The sequence below is a fragment of the Pristiophorus japonicus genome, chromosome 2 (genome assembly GCF_044704955.1).
Source record: "Pristiophorus japonicus isolate sPriJap1 chromosome 2, sPriJap1.hap1, whole genome shotgun sequence".
In the NCBI taxonomy this organism is placed as follows: Eukaryota; Metazoa; Chordata; class Chondrichthyes; family Pristiophoridae; genus Pristiophorus; species Pristiophorus japonicus.
Window position 1 is genome coordinate 360,083,060 of NC_091978.1, and position 17,335 is coordinate 360,100,394.

At 45.7% G+C, this 17,335-nt stretch overlaps 1 protein-coding gene across 2 annotated transcripts in view; it reads right to left on the reverse strand.

Annotated features, from left to right (window-relative positions):
* Positions 1 to 3,403: 3,403 nt before the first annotated feature.
* Positions 3,404 to 17,335, reverse strand: part of LOC139250140 (probable E3 ubiquitin-protein ligase HERC6) — a 79,701-nt gene continuing 65,769 nt past the window's right edge. Inside the window, exons 19-23 of one of the 2 annotated variants that reach the window (XM_070872688.1) lie at positions 14,002 to 14,059; positions 10,001 to 10,071; positions 8,686 to 8,869; positions 7,457 to 7,559; positions 3,404 to 5,549 (exon numbers count right to left, since the gene is read on the reverse strand). In XM_070872688.1, the coding sequence (XP_070728789.1) occupies positions 5,341 to 5,549; positions 7,457 to 7,559; positions 8,686 to 8,869; positions 10,001 to 10,071; positions 14,002 to 14,059 (625 nt within the window). In that variant the 3' untranslated portion in view covers positions 3,404 to 5,340. Of the gene's footprint in view, positions 5,550 to 7,456; positions 7,560 to 8,685; positions 8,870 to 10,000; positions 10,072 to 14,001; positions 14,060 to 17,335 lie in introns of those variants that run through there. The other variant, XM_070872689.1, reaches the window with a different exon arrangement.

Sequence of the window (17,335 nt, forward strand, 5' to 3'; positions counted from 1 at the left end):
ACTGCAGCGTTGGCAGCTTGGGTCGTTCCCTTTAATGAAGGGAAGATCCCTCTCTACGCAGCAGCGCTACGCGACCCGCTCCCAACGCGTCTGCCCCGCTAGCGCCCCAGAAAGCACGTTACTTTGCGCTTCCCTTCCTTTCGGGGGCGGCAACCCCAATTTGTCGCGAGAGGCGAGACTTATGTGCCTGGCGCAAAGTCTCGTGTCTTGCGATGCTACTGCCCCCAAACGGGCACAACGGAATTTTCCCCCGTAGGGTTCTACGTTCCAAACACCAGCGGGTCCAGGCCCTGTACAAACAAAGTACATTGGGCTCAATTTTCCTCGGTGATTTGCGCCGTTATTTTGGCGCGCGCCGCTTTTTTTTGGTGTAAGTTTTTAAATTAAAGTTTTCCCCAAGGAATCTGCACTGGTGTAACTGAGTTAGTTACAATATTTTTAGGTTTTTTTTGTCATAGGGGGCGTAACCCGATGTCTGCGCCAGTTTTTGTCAATTATGGAAGTTTGCCCCTCCAAAAATTTCTCGCGTATGTGACCACTCCCGAAAAACCTTCTGATGAGTTAAGAAAAAGCAGCGCACATTGAAAAATCGACGTAGAAATGCGCCATTGTTTTGGGGTAAAATTGAGCCCAATATTAAAGCTGAGTCATAGCTCTGCTGCTCCTTAATGTTAACAGAGTGGATCCCTTCTGCTGCAGTGTTTCCTCGTCAGTAATCTGGTTTCAGATTCAGTTTCACTTTCAGTTACCTTTTATCATTCTGACAGCACTCCAGTAATATGTTAGTTGGAAACTGGAAACTGAGCTTACACATCCAAGAGGGAATAGTCATAAACTGTTGCAGATCTTGTGCCTCTGAGTCAGAAGGTCTTGGGGGTCAAGTCACAGTCCAGAGCATTGAGCACAAAAATCCAGGCTGACATTTCAGTGCGGTACTGAGGGAGTGCTGCACTGCTGGAGGTGCCGTCTTTCAGACGAGACATTTAATCTGCCCCCTCGGATGGACGTAAAAGGTCCCACAGCATTATTTCAAAGAAGAGCAGGGGAGTTCACCCAGATGCTAGACAATATTCAGCGCTCAACCAACATCACTAAAAAAACAAATTGATGATGTTGCAGCAGGTTGTGCAAGTTGGGTCCCATGCTGCCCCGGGGGCACTGGATAATTGGAAGAGGTGGGGGGGGGGGGAGCAGTCCGAAGGGACATCCAATGGACAGAGAAGAATTCGGACAGCCTGCGGGGTGCTGTGACAAATCAGCATTCTGTCCAAAAAAACAAATTATCCGGTCATTATCACATTGCCAGTTGTCTGAAGCTTGCTGTGCGCAAATTGGTTGCCGTGTTTCCCACATTACAACAGTGACTACGCTTCAGAAAGTACTTGATTGGCTGTTGACCACTTAGGGATATCCTGAGGTTGCGAAAGGCGCCCTATAAATGAAAGTTCTTTCTTTTGCTTCCTGTGTGTGCTAGAGATGTACTTTTAAGAGCTTTACAAGCAGTCGAGAATAGAATACCTTCCTTGCAAAGCAATGGGCCGGCACTTGGTGAAAAACCAAGTAGGTCATTCATAACTGTGTATGAGTGACACCCGCTGTTATTGATGTGGAATTCGACCAGCAAATTCAGGGGATTTAGAGATCGACAGTGAGTACAAATAAAGACAGTTTGGATTTATATAGCATCTTTCATGACCACCAGTCGTCTCAAAGCACTTTACAGCCAATGAAGTAAGTTGAAGTGTAGTCACTGTTGTAATGTGGGAGACGCAGCAGCCAATTTGCGCACTGCAAGCTCCCACAAACAGCAATGTGAAAATGACCAGATCATCTGTTTTGGTGATGTTGATTGCGGGATAAATATTGGCCAGGACACCGGGGATAATTCTCCTGCTCTTCTTCGAAACAGTGCCACGGGATCTTTTACGTCCACTTGAGAGGGCAGACGGGGCCTCGGTTTAACGTCTCATCTGAAAGACAGCACCTCCGACAGTGCAGCACTCCCTCAGCACTGCACTGGGAGTGTCAGCCTAGATTTTGGGGGGGGCTCAAGTCCCTGGAGGAACCCATAACTTTATGACTCAGAGGTGAGAGCTGACACTAAAATCTCTGGAACTTTCTGGTCGATTTGTGCCGCTCCGCCGTTTCCTTCACACAAACAGCATCTCGCCCACAGCCTCCCTGTTATTTTTAAGAACTTGATGGATTTGCGCATTGATTGTTCATTAAACTCGGCACAGAAAGTCTAACAATTAATAGCGTACGGACCCTTTTAACAAGGTGATAATTGTTAATGACTGCCAATCAACACCTCTGGCCCATAAAATGAACAATTTAAACTGTGGAGTCTCATTCCTTCAGGTAGTGAATTGTTGTAGGGGATTTTAAAAATGTCAAATTTTAACTTTTTTCCTTCTTTTTCCTTTCTATCTCTTTTCTTCTTCTCTCTCTTAATCCGGTCTTTCTTCCCCTCTCTTTATTTCTCTTTCTGTTCCTGATTCTAATTCACCCTCCTTTGAGTGGGGCCTCTGTTTATTTCTCAACCGTTAACTTGAATTGGTTCAGGAGATGCACTATTGATCCCACCAATCACAGGGGCCCCAGATGTCCCTTTGCACTCACAGCAATTTCGGGCGCAAACATTTTTGAGCTTATGGGTGCAGAAAAAGTCTAACTAACGTCATACGTCATGGGATTCCCTGCTCCAGCAAGATAATGAAGGGAATAGATGGTGTTCCAGCTGACAGTTTTATTTCAATTAAATAGGTTAGGCCGGACCAGGGGTCACACATTTAAGTTGTATAGGCCTAGATCTAGGTTAGACGTCAGGAAGTGGTTCTTTTCCCAGCAAATAGCAGACCTCTGGAGCAAGTTGCCATTTCATGTGGTGAATGCAGACTCGCTGAATTCCTTCAAGTAAAAGCTGGATTGGTTTCTGGCTGCGGCAGAGATTACCTCTTAAGGTAGCTACTGCAGGGAATTCAAGGCCAGAGTGATCTCCAGGACTTGTTTCGATCGCCTAGATGGGTTGGAGAGTTCCCAGATTTTTTTTCCCAAATTGGCTTGGTTTTTTTTTAATCTGTTTTTTTCCCTCTCCTAGGAGATCACATGGTTTGGGGATGGGGTGGAGTATGTATGTTGTGATACACAAATTATCGCAATTGTGTGGGACTGGCTCGACGGACCAGAGGGTCTTTGCCTGTCCGCGTTATTCATCACGAATATGAATAACCTTCCTCTTAATTATTTCGATGGCACGTTGGCGGCCTCGTACTTTACGTAGAACTGAAGGAAAGAGAACAGAGGGTTTTAAACTTTATTTGTGTCACATGGATTCTCAGCAGTTCTGTGCTTCAAACCTATTATACCAGGTTGCAAAGTACATTAACTCTTAAACTAGTAATCACAGATATTTGCCTCATTTTTATTTTGACTACAGGTGCGATCCATAATCTATCGGGTTGTCAACTCTGATTGGGCGTTTTGCTGGAGGTTTCACCCCATGACCTCCCGTCTCCAAACCGCCTCACCCAGTCAAACAGCCTTTTTCCAATCAATATTTTTCTAACTAATGAACAAAAGTATTCAAAGAAAATGGACTAAAAAAACACACTATTTATTTTTAAAGCCCTCTAAGATTTTCCCCCTCCCCCCGCATCACCCCAGAGGTGTCCCGCAGATGAATCTTTTATTGCTCAGGAAGGGGTCCCTGGGGATTCAGTGGTCGCATTGCCGCCTCTTGAGTCGGGTGGGTTCCAGGTTCGAGCTCCACTCCAGACAGCCTCGGGGAGCAGGAGGCACTGATTACTGGGTTGGCATCCAGCGGGGGCGCTCGTGTCCGATGGGAGCAGAGTGGCAACCCCCTCCCCTCACCCCACCCGATGGTATCTCGCCGGTTGTTCTGTCACAGGGTTTTGGGTCAGGCGTAACGACCTGCCCACAGAGAAAATGACCTTCATGACGGAAACAACCTAGAGCGCCATCTCCTGGTTGTAAAAGGCAGTGGATGAAATAGGTCGCCTCGTGTGCCGCTCGGCATGGCAGAGGAGGGAGAAGACCTGCCTCGTGTCCAGCATTGCTCGGGGCAATGGGTGGGGTGGGCAAAGGGGAATTAAAAGATAAAACCACTGAAGGGAGGTGATTCAGTTGCGGGGTATTCCATTTACCTACTCGGCCCTGTGAATATGAACAATTCTAAATTGAAATTTTAGAGTGATAAAATGGAATCATAGAATGGTTACAGCACAGTAGGAGGCCATTCGGCCCGTCGTGCCCGTGCCGACTCTCAGCTAGTCCCATTCCCCCGTCCTTTCCCCCGTAGCCCTGGAAATATTGTTCCTTCAGATACTTATCCAATTCCCTTTTGAAAGCTACGATTGAGTCTCCACACCCTTTCAGGCAGTGCAGTCCAGATCCTAACCACTCGCTGAGTAAATTGGGACCCTTTTTGACTGCTGCACTGGTTGTTATATGGAGCCTACCAGAGACGACTTAATTGCATAGAATTGCATAGAAAGTATAGCACAGAGACGGGCCATTCGACCCATGATGATGTTAATGCTCCACACAAAATTTCTCCCATCCCTCTTCATCTAACCCTATCGGCATATCCTTCTATTCCTTTCTCCCTCATGTGTTTATCCAGCTTCCCCATTAAGTGCATCTATGAATTAGTAGGGATCGGGAGCGTAATGGCCAAATGGAAGATTCCAAAATAAAGCACGACCTCCATGATACTGAATACAGTCCCCACCACTTATACTGGGGGCATTGGTGTCAAAGCAATTTGCTCGCTGTACACGGAGGCTGTTGTAACAAAGACATCTTTTTAAAAACACGGAGGGAATTTCATGTCAATTTCATGGTCAGCCCTGTTGATACACCAGTCTGCTGTTTGTATTAACAATTTCTCAAAAAAACATGTAGGGAACCTTCATGCTCCGGCTCTCCGCTACACAATGATGATCCAAACGCGAGAGAGAGAGATAGCGGCCTGGTCAGTGTCACCTGTAGTGTTGGAGAGTTGTACAGGGCTGATTTACTCAGGGGTCCGGTCAGTTCCAGCTGAAGGGGGCGGGACGTAATGACAGGAAACGCATTTTAACGAAGTGCCAACAGCTGCTTGAACTTTCCGAAATAGCTGACGGGCTTAATACGGTTTAAGCACCGCCTCTGTAACTGACGACTGTGGTAATGGCAAATGGTTAGCGCCATTTGTCCGATACGGGCGGGTATCCGTGATCAGCGGGGATGGTACAAGTGGTGGGCACTGCAGCGTTGAAAGTTGAAACTGGCTCCAGATGACATGCACTGCCCTTTTCCTCTGACTGTCAGCGTGCTTCACAATTTGTCAAATCTTCGCTTCGAGTTAATAGCTCTCACCAGTTTGGTTTTGAGAGATTCAGCGTTGGTGTACTCTGGGAGATTCAGGAGGGAAAAGCATACATTTGCCTCCGGGTAATCGTCTTCAGTCAGATGGCACGGGAAAATCTTTATCTTCACGCTCTGCATTCCCATCACCGGAATACGATCCGTTCCAATGAGAAACGCTGGAAAAAAAGAGAAGTTCAGAGAAGGTTCACGAGGATGATTCCTGAGATGGAGGGGTTGTCTTTTGATGAAATGTTGAGCAGGTTGGGCCTATACTCATTGGAATTTAGAAGAAAGATCTTATTGAAACGTATAAGATTCTGAAGGGGCTTGACAGGGTAGATGCTGAGAGGATGTTGTTCCTCGTGGGGGAATCTAGAACTCGGGGGCATAGTTTCAGAATAAGGGGTCGCCCATTTAAAACGGAGATGAGGAGGAATTTCTTCTCTCAGAGGGTCGTGAATCTGTGGAATTCTCTGCCCCAGAGAGCTGTGGAGGCTGGGTCATTGAATATATTTAAGGTGGAGATAGACAGATTTTTGAGCGATAAGGGAGTCAAGGGTTATGGGGAGCGGGCAGGGAAGTGGAGTTGAGGCCAAGATCAGATCAGCCATGATCTTATTGAATGATAGAACAGGCTCGAGGGGTCAGATGGCTTACTCCTGCTCCTATTTCTTATGTTCTTATGTAAGAGCTTTGAGTGCTTACACGGCACTCTCTGTACAACCGAATCAGTGACGTTACATATTCCACATATGTAGTTGTTTCTAAATACACACATACAAAATTGAAGGGCAGGAAAAGACTAGCCGATCCATCAGACCTGCCCCACACCATGATGACTGATGCATCAGGATTAAAGACTTCCTAACCTGCCCCTTCACCCTCATCCCCCGACCCCCACAGCAATGTAATCTCTGGCCAAAAAACAGAGATAAAACCCAGGGTCAGTCAGGGAAAAAATAAACTGGATAAGTATTCTCCGACCCCCTCAGGTAATTAAAACCAGTCTAGGAGATCACATGGACCAAATGTTCTCTATAAAGATAATTATAAAGGCATATAATACAAGAGCTGTATAAAATACTTGTAAGGCCACAACTAGAGTACTGCGTGCAGTTCTGATCACCACATTACAGGAAAGATCTGATTGCACTAGAGAAGGTACAGAGGAGATTTACGAGGATGTTGCCTGGACTGGAGAATTTTAACTATGAGGAAAGATTGGATAAGCTGGGCTTGTTTTCTTTGGAACAGAGGAGGCTGAGGGGAGACCTGATTGAGGTGTATAAAATTATGAGCAGCCTAGATAGAGTGGATAGGACGGACCTATTTCCCTTAGCAGAGGAGTCAATACCAGGGGGTATAGATTTAAAGTAATTGGTAGAAGGTTTAGAGGGGAATTGAGGGAAAATTTCTTCACCTGGAGGATGGTGAGGGTCTGGAACTCACGGCCTGAAAGGGAGGTCGAGGCAGAAACCCTCAACACATTTAAAAAGTACTTGGATGTGCACTTGAGGTGCCGTAACGTACAGGGCTACGGACCTGGAGCTGGAAAGTGAGATTAGGCTGGGTAGCTCTTGGTCGGCTGGCTTGGACACGATGGGCCGAAAGGGCCTTCTTCCGTGCTGTGAATTTCTATGATTCTTACCTTCTATATAATGCAATCGCTGCCCCAGTCAAGAGCCGGTCCAGCTCCCTCTTGGAGGCATGAGAGAGAGTAGAGGATAGGGGAGGAAGGAAACACGCTGATGCAGTACTACAATATGTAGACCTCTAGGGGCCTAAATGGCCTGGCTCTCATTATTAGATGGTGCCGCCTTGTTCTGAATTGGCTGAAATGGCTTCTCTGTATCTACCCTATCACATTGCTTCATGTAGGTCCAGGTTCTGTTCACAGGCAGGTGTAAAAGCTTTCTGCTCTGCTTCTCTTGGATAACTTAGAGGAATCTGGATAGAACTGCTGGGTAAGGGGCTTTCTTTTGAATGGCAGAGAGAGGCCTTGTGGGGGAAGTTCACTGAGGAAGTGCATATTGGAATTACATCTCAAGTCTGTGATGTAACCGTAGCTCAGTGAGGTACTTACTGAGGAAAAGTTTCTTCTCATCCAAAGTCAGCTCATGGAACACTGTCCAGAATATCTGAATGGTTGGATGTGTTCTGCTGTATATCCCTTCATATGTTGTGTTCTGTTGTATAAAACATCATTAGTATTTTACAGACACATAACGTAACATAGCACGATCAAGCATTCCAGGATATGCTTGTATGTTCGCAACCTTGGTGTCACATTTGACCCTGAAATGAGCTCCCTACCATATAATCCACACCATAACTAAGACCGCCTATTTCCACCTCCGTAACATCGCCCGTCTCCATCCCTTGCCTCAGCTCATCTGCTGCTGAAACATTCATCCCTTTCTTTGTTACCTCTAGACTTGACTATTCCAATGCACTCCTGGCTAGCCTCCCACATTCTACCCTACGTAAACTTGAGTTCATCCAAAACTCGGCTGCCTGTGTCCTAACTCGCACCAAATCCCATTCACCCATCACCCCTGTGCTCGCTGACCTACATTGACTTCCGGTTAAGTAATGACTCGATTTTAAAGTGCTCATCCTTGTTTTCAACTCCATCCATGGCCTTGACCCTCCCTATCTCAGTAATCTCCTCCAGTCCCATAACCCCCTCAAGGTATCTGCACTCCTCTAATTCTGGCCTCTTGAGCAACTCAGATATTAATCGCTCAACCATTGGTGGCCGTGCCTTCAGCTGCCAAGACGCAAAGCTCTTGAATTGCCTCTCCGCCTCAATACCTCTGTTTCCTCCTTCAAGACGCACCTTAAAACTTACTTCCTTGACCAAGCTTTTGGCCATCTGCCCCAATATCTCCTTATGTGGCTCGGTGTCAAATTTTGTTTCATAAAAATCTCTTGCGAAGCACCTTGGGACGTTTTAGTATGCTAAATGCACATATATTATTACAAGTTGTTGTTGTATTTCAAATCCTTATATTGTCACACTAATGCTTTTAAATTGTAGTAGTGGATCTCCCAGGGTGTTCATAGAATCACACAGCACAGAAGATCCTTCGGCATCTTACAAATATAAGCCTATCACGCTTCTCTGAGCACGCCTTGAGATGTTTTTCTACGTTTAAGGCGCTACATAAATGTTGCTATCTCACTGCTGTCAGTGGGACCTTGCTGTGCACAAAATGCCTGCCGCGTTTTCCGACATTACCACAGCGACTGCCCTCGAAAGGTAAGGTGAGGGGGAGCCATTCCTGATCACAGTGTAAATAGTTTTCAAACCTCTTCCAGAACATTCCAGTCATAGTCATCGCTTCCAATCAGTATGTCCATCAGCTCCTGAGGCTGGAAGAATTTTATTAGTTCCTTGTCGCAAACTTTGTAGAATCCTCTTCTAAACTCATCGAAGGGTTTCTTGACTGACGTTGTGAATATATACTTCACGTAAGCTTCCACAAATTCCTCCCTTTGATTGTAAGGTGAAAGCAGCATTAAAATGTAACCAGAAAATTCAATGCAAACAGACCGACCGTAAAGCAGTTCGATGATATTAAAGCTGTTGGTGGGGACGGGGGCCGACCTCTGACCTTCGCCGCAAATGGGCAGGAAGTCAGCCGTGCGGCTGTGCTGCCCGCTCGAAGCTGGCGCTGGGAGGCCCAAACCAGAACCGGGATCGGGCCTCCTTTAAATACAGACCCGCTGTAGCTCGTGGGAGGGCTTCTGCTCTGAGTAGGCTGGGTTGCTGGCAGAGGGGTGAGGGGGCGGGTTTCGGGCGTTGGAGGGTGTAATGTATTCACCTATGAGGATGCTCACAGGTTTGTTGAACTGTTGAGTTGGGAGTGGCTTAGCCAGTCACGTGATGTTCACAAGACTCAATAAAACCCCAGCCAGTTGGGTTTGGGGGATCCACAATGAGGCAGGTGGTTGTGAGCCTGTTGGATGAACTGATAATGTGTAATGTGATTGTTAAACCTTTGCTCATAAACCAACTAGTTCTTAAAAGCAATGTGTTGCTACGAATTCTTAAGCAAAGAACCCACGAAGCAAATACATTACAGAGGGGCGCAGCATCCCCGGATGACTGGAGCAGACCTCAGAAGGGCTGGCAGAAGGCTGGGGTTATTTGGCTGGTTCGAGACCACTCAACGCCTGGTACACATGGGCAGCGTTACGAACATATGCACGAAAATGACTGGGGCGAAAAGACCAGTTGGCCCATCAAGCCTGCCCAACAGACATGATGCCTGCAGCGTTGTGGCTAGACACTTCCTAATTCCCCCGCTCTCCCACACCCCTCCCCGCTGACCCCCCCTCAATAGCCATGCAATCTTCTGGGAGAGGCAAAAAGAAATGCGGGACAAAAAACCCTTAGGGCTGATAAAGGGGGAAGAATTCCTCCCCGACCTCCTTAGGCCGATTGAAATCAGTCTCGACCACATTGACAGACGATGCAACATGTGCCAAGTTTAGAGGCCTATGTTTATCAGGCCTGAGAGCCTGAAAAACTGAGTGGGCAGAAAGACAAAGGACGGGGATAACAGATCTAAAACTCTAAATACTGACTCCATTGTAACTCCATTGTTTACTTCTAACTTACCTGTTCTCTTTAGTCACAGGCTGGTTATTGCTGTTTGGAATGAGTTCGACCTCCTGCCCGCCCCAGGAAATCTACGTTAAAAAGCGTCAGTTAATATCCTTTCGCGCTCTCGGTCCTAATCATTATTGTGTTTCCTTCAATACGTTCAGCTGACGAAAATCGCTTCTGATAGTGCACAGATTCATTGTGATAGGAAGAATGGGGAGAGGCAAGTTAAACCAAATGGTACAATGTTAAGGGGCGGGGGGAGTTTCAGGAACCAAGACAGCTGGAAGTGTACGTTCTTGCTATTGAGGGAGTGCAGCGAAGGTTCACCAGACTGATTCCCGGGATGGCGGGACTGACATATTAAGAAAGACTGGATCAACTGGGCTTGTATTCACTGGAGTTCAGAAGAATGAGAGGGGACCTCATAGAAACATTTAAAATTCTGACGGGTTTAGACAGGTTAGATGCAGGAAGAATGTTCCCAATGTTGGGGAAGTCCAGAACCAGGGGTCACAGTCTAAGGATAAGGGGTAAGCCATTTAGGACCGAGATGAGGAGAAACTTCTTCACCCAGAGAGTGGTGAACCTGTGGAATTCTCTACCACAGAAAGTTGTTGAGGAAAATTCACTAAATATATTCAAAAAGGAGTTAGATGTGGTCCTAACTACTAGGAGGGTCAAGGGATATGGTGAGAAAGCAGGAATGGGGTACTGAAGTTGCTTGTTCAGCCATGAACTCATTGAATGATGGTGCAGGCTCGAAGGGCCGAATGGCCTACTCCTGCACCTATTTTCTATGTTTCTATGTTTCACAAGTCTTTAAAGCTGGCAGGTCAAGTTAAAGGCATACGGAGTCTTTGGCTTTACAACCAGAGGCATAGACTGCATAAGCAAGGAAGTTATGCTGAACCTTTCTAAAACACTGGTTAGGCCCCAGCTGCAGTATTGTGGTCAATTCCGGGCGCCGCACTTTAGGAAGGATGTCAAGGCCTTCGAGAGGGAGCAGAGGAGATTTACTAGAATAGTACCTGGGATAAAAGACTTCAGTCATGTGGAGAGGCTGGGGTTGTTCTCCTTAGAGCAGAGAAGGCTAAGGGGAGATTTGACAGAGGTGTTCAAAATCAGGAGGAACTGTTTCCAGTGGCAGAATGATCAGTAACCGGGGGACACAAATTTAAGGTAATTGACAAAAGAATTCGAGGCGAGATGAGGAAAAAAAAGATGCACGCCGCAAATTGTTATGATCTGGAATGCGCTGCCTGAAGGTTGGTGGATTCGATACCAACTTTTAAAAGAGAATAGGATAAATATTTGAAAAAGAAAATGTGCAGGGCTATGGGGAAAGAGCGGGGCAGTGGGACTAATTGGATCGCTCTTTCAAAGAGCCGGCACAGGCACGATGGGCCGAATGGCCTCCTTCTGTACTGCATCATTCATTGATTCTATGATCCCATGCTACTATTTTGACAAGGATTTAACTTTATTGATTGGAGAACTTTTGACGTGGAAAGTGTTATAGAAGTATAATCTGTCTAAACTGATTGAGACTGCAAATTGGATTTTATCAATGCATCTTTTACTGATACGAAGTAAATAATTTATTCATTCGTGGGATGTGGGCGTCGCTGGCAAGGTCAGCATTTATTGCCCATTCCTAATTGCCCTTGAGAAGGTGGTGGTGAGCCGCCTTCTTGATCCGCTGCAGTCCGTGTGGTGAAGGTGCTCTCACAGTGCCGATGAGGAGGGAGTTCCATGATTTTGACCCAGCGACGATGAAGGAACGGTGATATATTTCCAAGTCAGGGTGGTGCGTGACTTGGAGGGGAACTTGCAGGTGATGTTGTTCCCATGCGCCTGCTGCCCTTGTTCTTCTAAGTGGTAGAGGTCACGGGTCTGGGAGGTGCTGCTGAAGAAGCCTTGGCGAGTTGCTGCAGTGCATCTTGTAGATGGTACACACTGCAGCCACGGTGCGCCGGTGGTGGAGGGAATGAATATTTAAGGTGCATGATTCAAAAATAAGGCGGGGGGGGGGGGGGAAATTGCAGTCAGAAGCTTCCTTCGGATAAACGCCTCCGACCTGAAAATATTTTACGGAAATACCTGGTAGTCCTGGAGTAACGTAGGATTCCAGTCGGAGGCCTAGTTTCGCAGTCCAGTGTACATGTCTACCAGGTACGTATGTGTATCCTGGAATCACATGCGCCTGGACCATGGACTATGTAGTATTCTCATTGATAATAATTGGAACTCCATTTGTACGAACTCCCATTACTATCAATGTGAATACCCCCCAAAAACAAGAAACATAACCCAATAAATAAACACCTCACATATTTAAAATTAATTGAAATCAAATGTTTTAGAAAAAAAACATTTTGGATTTTTTTTTAGTGTGTTTTAATTGGGTTACAAATTAACTTACCTTGATGGACAGAGTTTTAAATATAAAAATTACAAATTATTAAATTACATTTTTCTATGTTTTAAAACTCTTACGCTGGTAAAAGTAGACTATGCGCCTGCTTTTACCAGGCGTAAGATTTTGAAGGACATTCGCTGGGCAAATAGCCCAATCTATGCCACGAGGATGTCCTTCCTGTGGGGATGTATTGGATCTGTCCAAAGAAATTTTAGAAGATCTCAAAAGCCAGTTCTCGGCGCATGTGCGTTGCGCACCAAGAACCGGCATTCGATAAGGTGCCACATGAAAGGTTCCTGCACAAGATAAAAGTTCACAGGGTTGGGGGTAATATATTAGCATGGATAGAGGATTGGCTAACTAACAGAAAACAGAGAGTCGAGATAAATGGGTCATTTTCCAGTTGGCAATCAGTAACTGGTGGGGTGCCGCAGGGATCAGTGCTGGGGCCTCAACTATTTACAATCTATATTAATGACTTGGATGAAGGCACTGAGTGTAATGTAGCCAAGTTTGCTGATGATACAAAGATGGGTGGGAAAGCAAATTGTGAGGAGGACACAAAAAATCTGCAAAAGGATATAGACAGGCTAAGTGAGTGGGCAAAAAATTGGCAGATGGAGTATAATGTGGGAAAATGTGAGGTTATCCACTTTGGCAGAAAAATTAGAAAAGCAAATGATAATTTAAATGGAGAAAAATTGGAAAGTACTGCAGTACAGAGGGACCTTGTGCATGAAACACAAAAGGTTAGTGTGCAGGTACAGCAAGTAATCAGGAAGGCAAATGGAATGTTGGCCTTTATTGCAAGGGGGATAGAGTATAAAAGCAGAGAAGACCTGCTACAACTCTACAGGGTATTGGTGAGGCCACACCTGGAGTACTGCGTACAGTTTTGGTCTCCGTATTTAAGGAAGGATATACTTGCATCTGTGGAATTCTCTGCCCCAGAGAGCAGTGGAGGCTGGGTCATTGAATATATTTAAGGCGGAGATAGACAGATTTGTGAGTGATAAGGGAGTAAAGGGTTATGGGGAGCGGGCAGAGAAGTGAAGCTGAGCCCATGATCCGATCAGCCATGATCTTATTAAATGGTGGAACAGGCTCGAGGGGCCAAATGGCTGACTCCTGCTCCTATTTCTTATGTTCTTATTTGAAAGAAAGAAAGGCTTGCATTTATGCAACCTCAGGACATCCCAAAATCCCGCAGTGTCAGCTGTGGCTCAGTGGGTAGCACACTCGCATCTGAGTCAGAATGTTGTGGGTTTAAGTCCCACTCCCGGGACTTGAGCCCATAAATCTAGACTGACACTCCAGTGCAGTGCTGAGGGAGTGCTGCACTGCCAGAGGTGCCCTCTTTTAGATGAGACGTTAAACTGAGGTTCTCTCAGGTGGACGTGAAAGATCCCATGGCACTAATTCGGAGAAGAGCAGGGGAGTTCTCCCCGGTGTCCTGGCCAATATTTATCCCTCAATTGATATTGTAAGCACCCGGTGAGGCTGCAATTATTAGCCCATAGTTTTCGCATTTGTGTGTAAGTTGAATCGAGCTGTTCCATTGCGGTCTGGCTTAAAGAAATTATTTTGTACTCACAGCAAAGTCTATGCCCAGATCTTGGTCCTCGTCACCGTCTAGAATGCACTGCAGGGTGCTGGAAACAACCAGGAATGTAAAGAAGGTCCCTGAATAGGTTCACTAAAAACACCACAAACTACAGTAAAACCGATTAGACTGGTAAAAGTATTGTGGGATATTTCCTATATTATAACAGTGACTGCACTTCAAAAGTACTTCATTGGTTGTAAAGCAGTTTGGGACGTTCTGAGGTTGTGAAAGGCGCTATATAAATGCAAGTCTTTCTTTCTTTCTTTAGACAGAAATAAAATGCTGGATTATTTATTGGCTTCTTTTCTGCTGAGGGTAGCTCGGCTAAAACTGGTCACTGCCGAGTATTTCCGCAAACTGCCGAGAATACGTATCCCCAGCTGACTGACATATGTAGCTCAGGACATGGCGGAGACTGTACCAGGAAGGGCTTAATGGGCCGGATCTTGCAGGAAAAATAACGGCGGGTTAATGACGCACGCCATTACTAATGCACAAGTCGTCCAGACAGTTCAGAGGATTTGGAGATCTCTCTTTGTGCAATCTTTCTATTCCTCTCTTTAGTTATCTTTCAGTACCTGACTTGACTTTACTTCACCCACCTTCTCTGTCGTTCCTCTGTTTCTTTCTTAATCCTAAAATATAATGGTTAAAGAAATACACTGCTGGTCCTGCCGTTCGCGAAGGATCCAGATTGCCCTTGCCGTGTCGTTATCAGTTTGCACGTCCAGAAAGTTACGGCGCAAATATTTTCGGGCTGAAAGTGCAAAAAAAAGTCGAACAAATGGCGCATGCCATGAGATGCCCTGCTCCATCAAGATTGGACGGGATTGGACAGGTTAGATGCAGGAAGAATGTTCCCGATGTTGGGGAAGTCCAGAACCAGGGGTCACAGTTTAAGGATAAGGGGTAAGCCATTTAGGACCGAGATGAGGAGAAACTTCTTCACTCAGAGAGTTGTTAACCTGTGGCATTCTCTACCACAGTAAGTTGTTGAGGCGAGTTTGTTAGATATATTTAAAAGGGAGTTAGATATGGCCCTTACGCTTAAAGGGATCAAGGGGTATGGAGAGAAAGCAGGAATGGGGTTCTGAAGTTGCATGATTATATTGAATGGTAGTGCAGGCTCGAATGGCCGAATGGCCTACTCCTGCTATTTTCTATGTTTTATGTTAAGATCCAGCCCAATGTGTGTAACTAATCATCCTTCTCTCAAAGTTACTGGCCCAGAAAACTGGATCAGTAAAAGTCAAAGATACAAACTATTGGAGTATCCTCGGAAAGGTCAGAGCAATAGCAGTTCAGGCAATAGAAGGTCAGAGGGAAAGGGTAACTATAAACTGGCCAGGTCTCCTACACCTGATCGTTATTCAGTGACCCCTTGCTTGATTTGCATGTGTGCAGATGCTGTAAGAAAAAGAAAGACTTGGATTTATATAGTGACTTTCACGACCATTGGACGTTTTAAAGCACTTTACAGCCAATTAAGTACTTTTGGAGTGTAGTCACTGTTGTATTGTAGGAAACGCAGCAGCCAATTTGTGCACAAGCAAGCTTCCACAAACAGCAATGTCATAATGACCAGATAATCTATTTGTTATGTTGATTGAGGGATAAATATTATCCAGGACATCAGGGATAACTCCCCCGCTCTTCTTTGAGATAATGCTATGGAATCTTTTACATCCACTTGAGGTAGCAGACGGGGCCTCGATTTAACGTCTCATCCGAAAAACGGCACCTCCGACAATGCAGCACTCTCTCAGTACTGCACTGGAGTGTCAGCCTAGATATTTTTGTGCTCGAGTCCCTGGAGTAGCACCTGAACCCACAACCTTCTGACTCAGAGGCGAGTGACAATGAAGACACTTCAGCTGTGAAGGTCCTTGTGAGCCTGCAGCTCAGCGAACTCACTGTCTTATTGTTGCACGTTAAAGAATGACCACTTGAAAGAGGCACTAGAGAAACAGACACTGCCATAGGGCTACTTCACCTGAGACAGGTGAACTAGGGCTAGTTCCTTGAGCAAAGGTTTGAGAACTTTATCGCCTAGACAACTGGAGGCAATAGCTTTTCTGGAGTCAAGCTTCTGTGGAAGATTTCTTGTGCCTGATTTAGCTGTTTAATTGCTACACTTCTATGGATTTGTGATAACTGTTCAGCAAAAATTATATTCAGCATCTTTGCAATATTTACAGACGAATGTAGAGAGCCCAACATTTAGAAAAATGTTTAGCTCTCCTCCAAAAGTCTTTGGACAAAGTATAAGGATCAACTGGTCTGCAGCTGATCTGGGACTTGTAAATCGATCGCAGTGTCCTTTCACCTTGGGACCTTGTCTTCCTCCTGTTTCTGTTACTCATTTCAACCTTGTGACTGGAAGGCTGTTTCCAGTGGGGTTCCGCAGGGCTCAGTACTGGGCCCCTTGCTTTTTGTGATATATATCAATGATTTAGACTTCAATGTAGGGGACATGATTAAAAAGTTTGCAGATGTATACAAAAATCGGCTGTGTGGTTGATAATGAAGAAGAAAGCTGTAGACTGCAGGAAGATATCAATGAACTGGTCAGGTGGGCAGAACAGTGGCAAATGGAATTCAATCCGGAGAAGTGTGAGGGCTAACAAGGAAAGGGAACACACATTAAATGGTAGGACACTGAGAAGTGTAGAGGAACAAAGGGACCTTGGAGTGCATGTTCACAGATCCCTGAAGGTAGCAGGCCAGGTAGATAAGGTGGTTAAGACGGCATTCAGAAAACTTGCCTTTTTTAGATGAGGCATAGAATACAAGAGTCGGGTGGTTATGTTGAACTGTATAAAACACTAGTTAGGCCACAGCTGGAGTACTGCGTGCAGTTCTGGTCACCACATTACAGGAAAGATGTGATTGCACTAGAGAGGATACGGATGAGATTTACAAGGATGTTGCCTGGACTGGAGAATTTTAGCTATGAGGAAAGATTGGATAGGCTGGGTTTGTTTTCTTTGGAACAGAGGAGGCTGAGAGGAGACCTAATTGAGGGGCCTAGATAGAGTGCACAGGATGGACGTATTTCCATTAGCAGGGGTCAACGACCAGGGGACATAGATTTAAAGTAATTGGTAGATGGCTAAGAGGGGATTTGAGGGGAAATATTTTCACACAGAGGGTGGTGGGGGTCTGGAACTCACTGCCTGAAAGGGTGGTAGAGGCAGAAACCCTCACCACCTTTAAAAAGAACTTGGATATGCACTTGAAGTGCCGTAACCTACAGGGCTACGGACCAAGAGCTGGAAAGTGGGATTAGGCTGGATAGCTCTTTGTCGGCCGACGTGGAGAC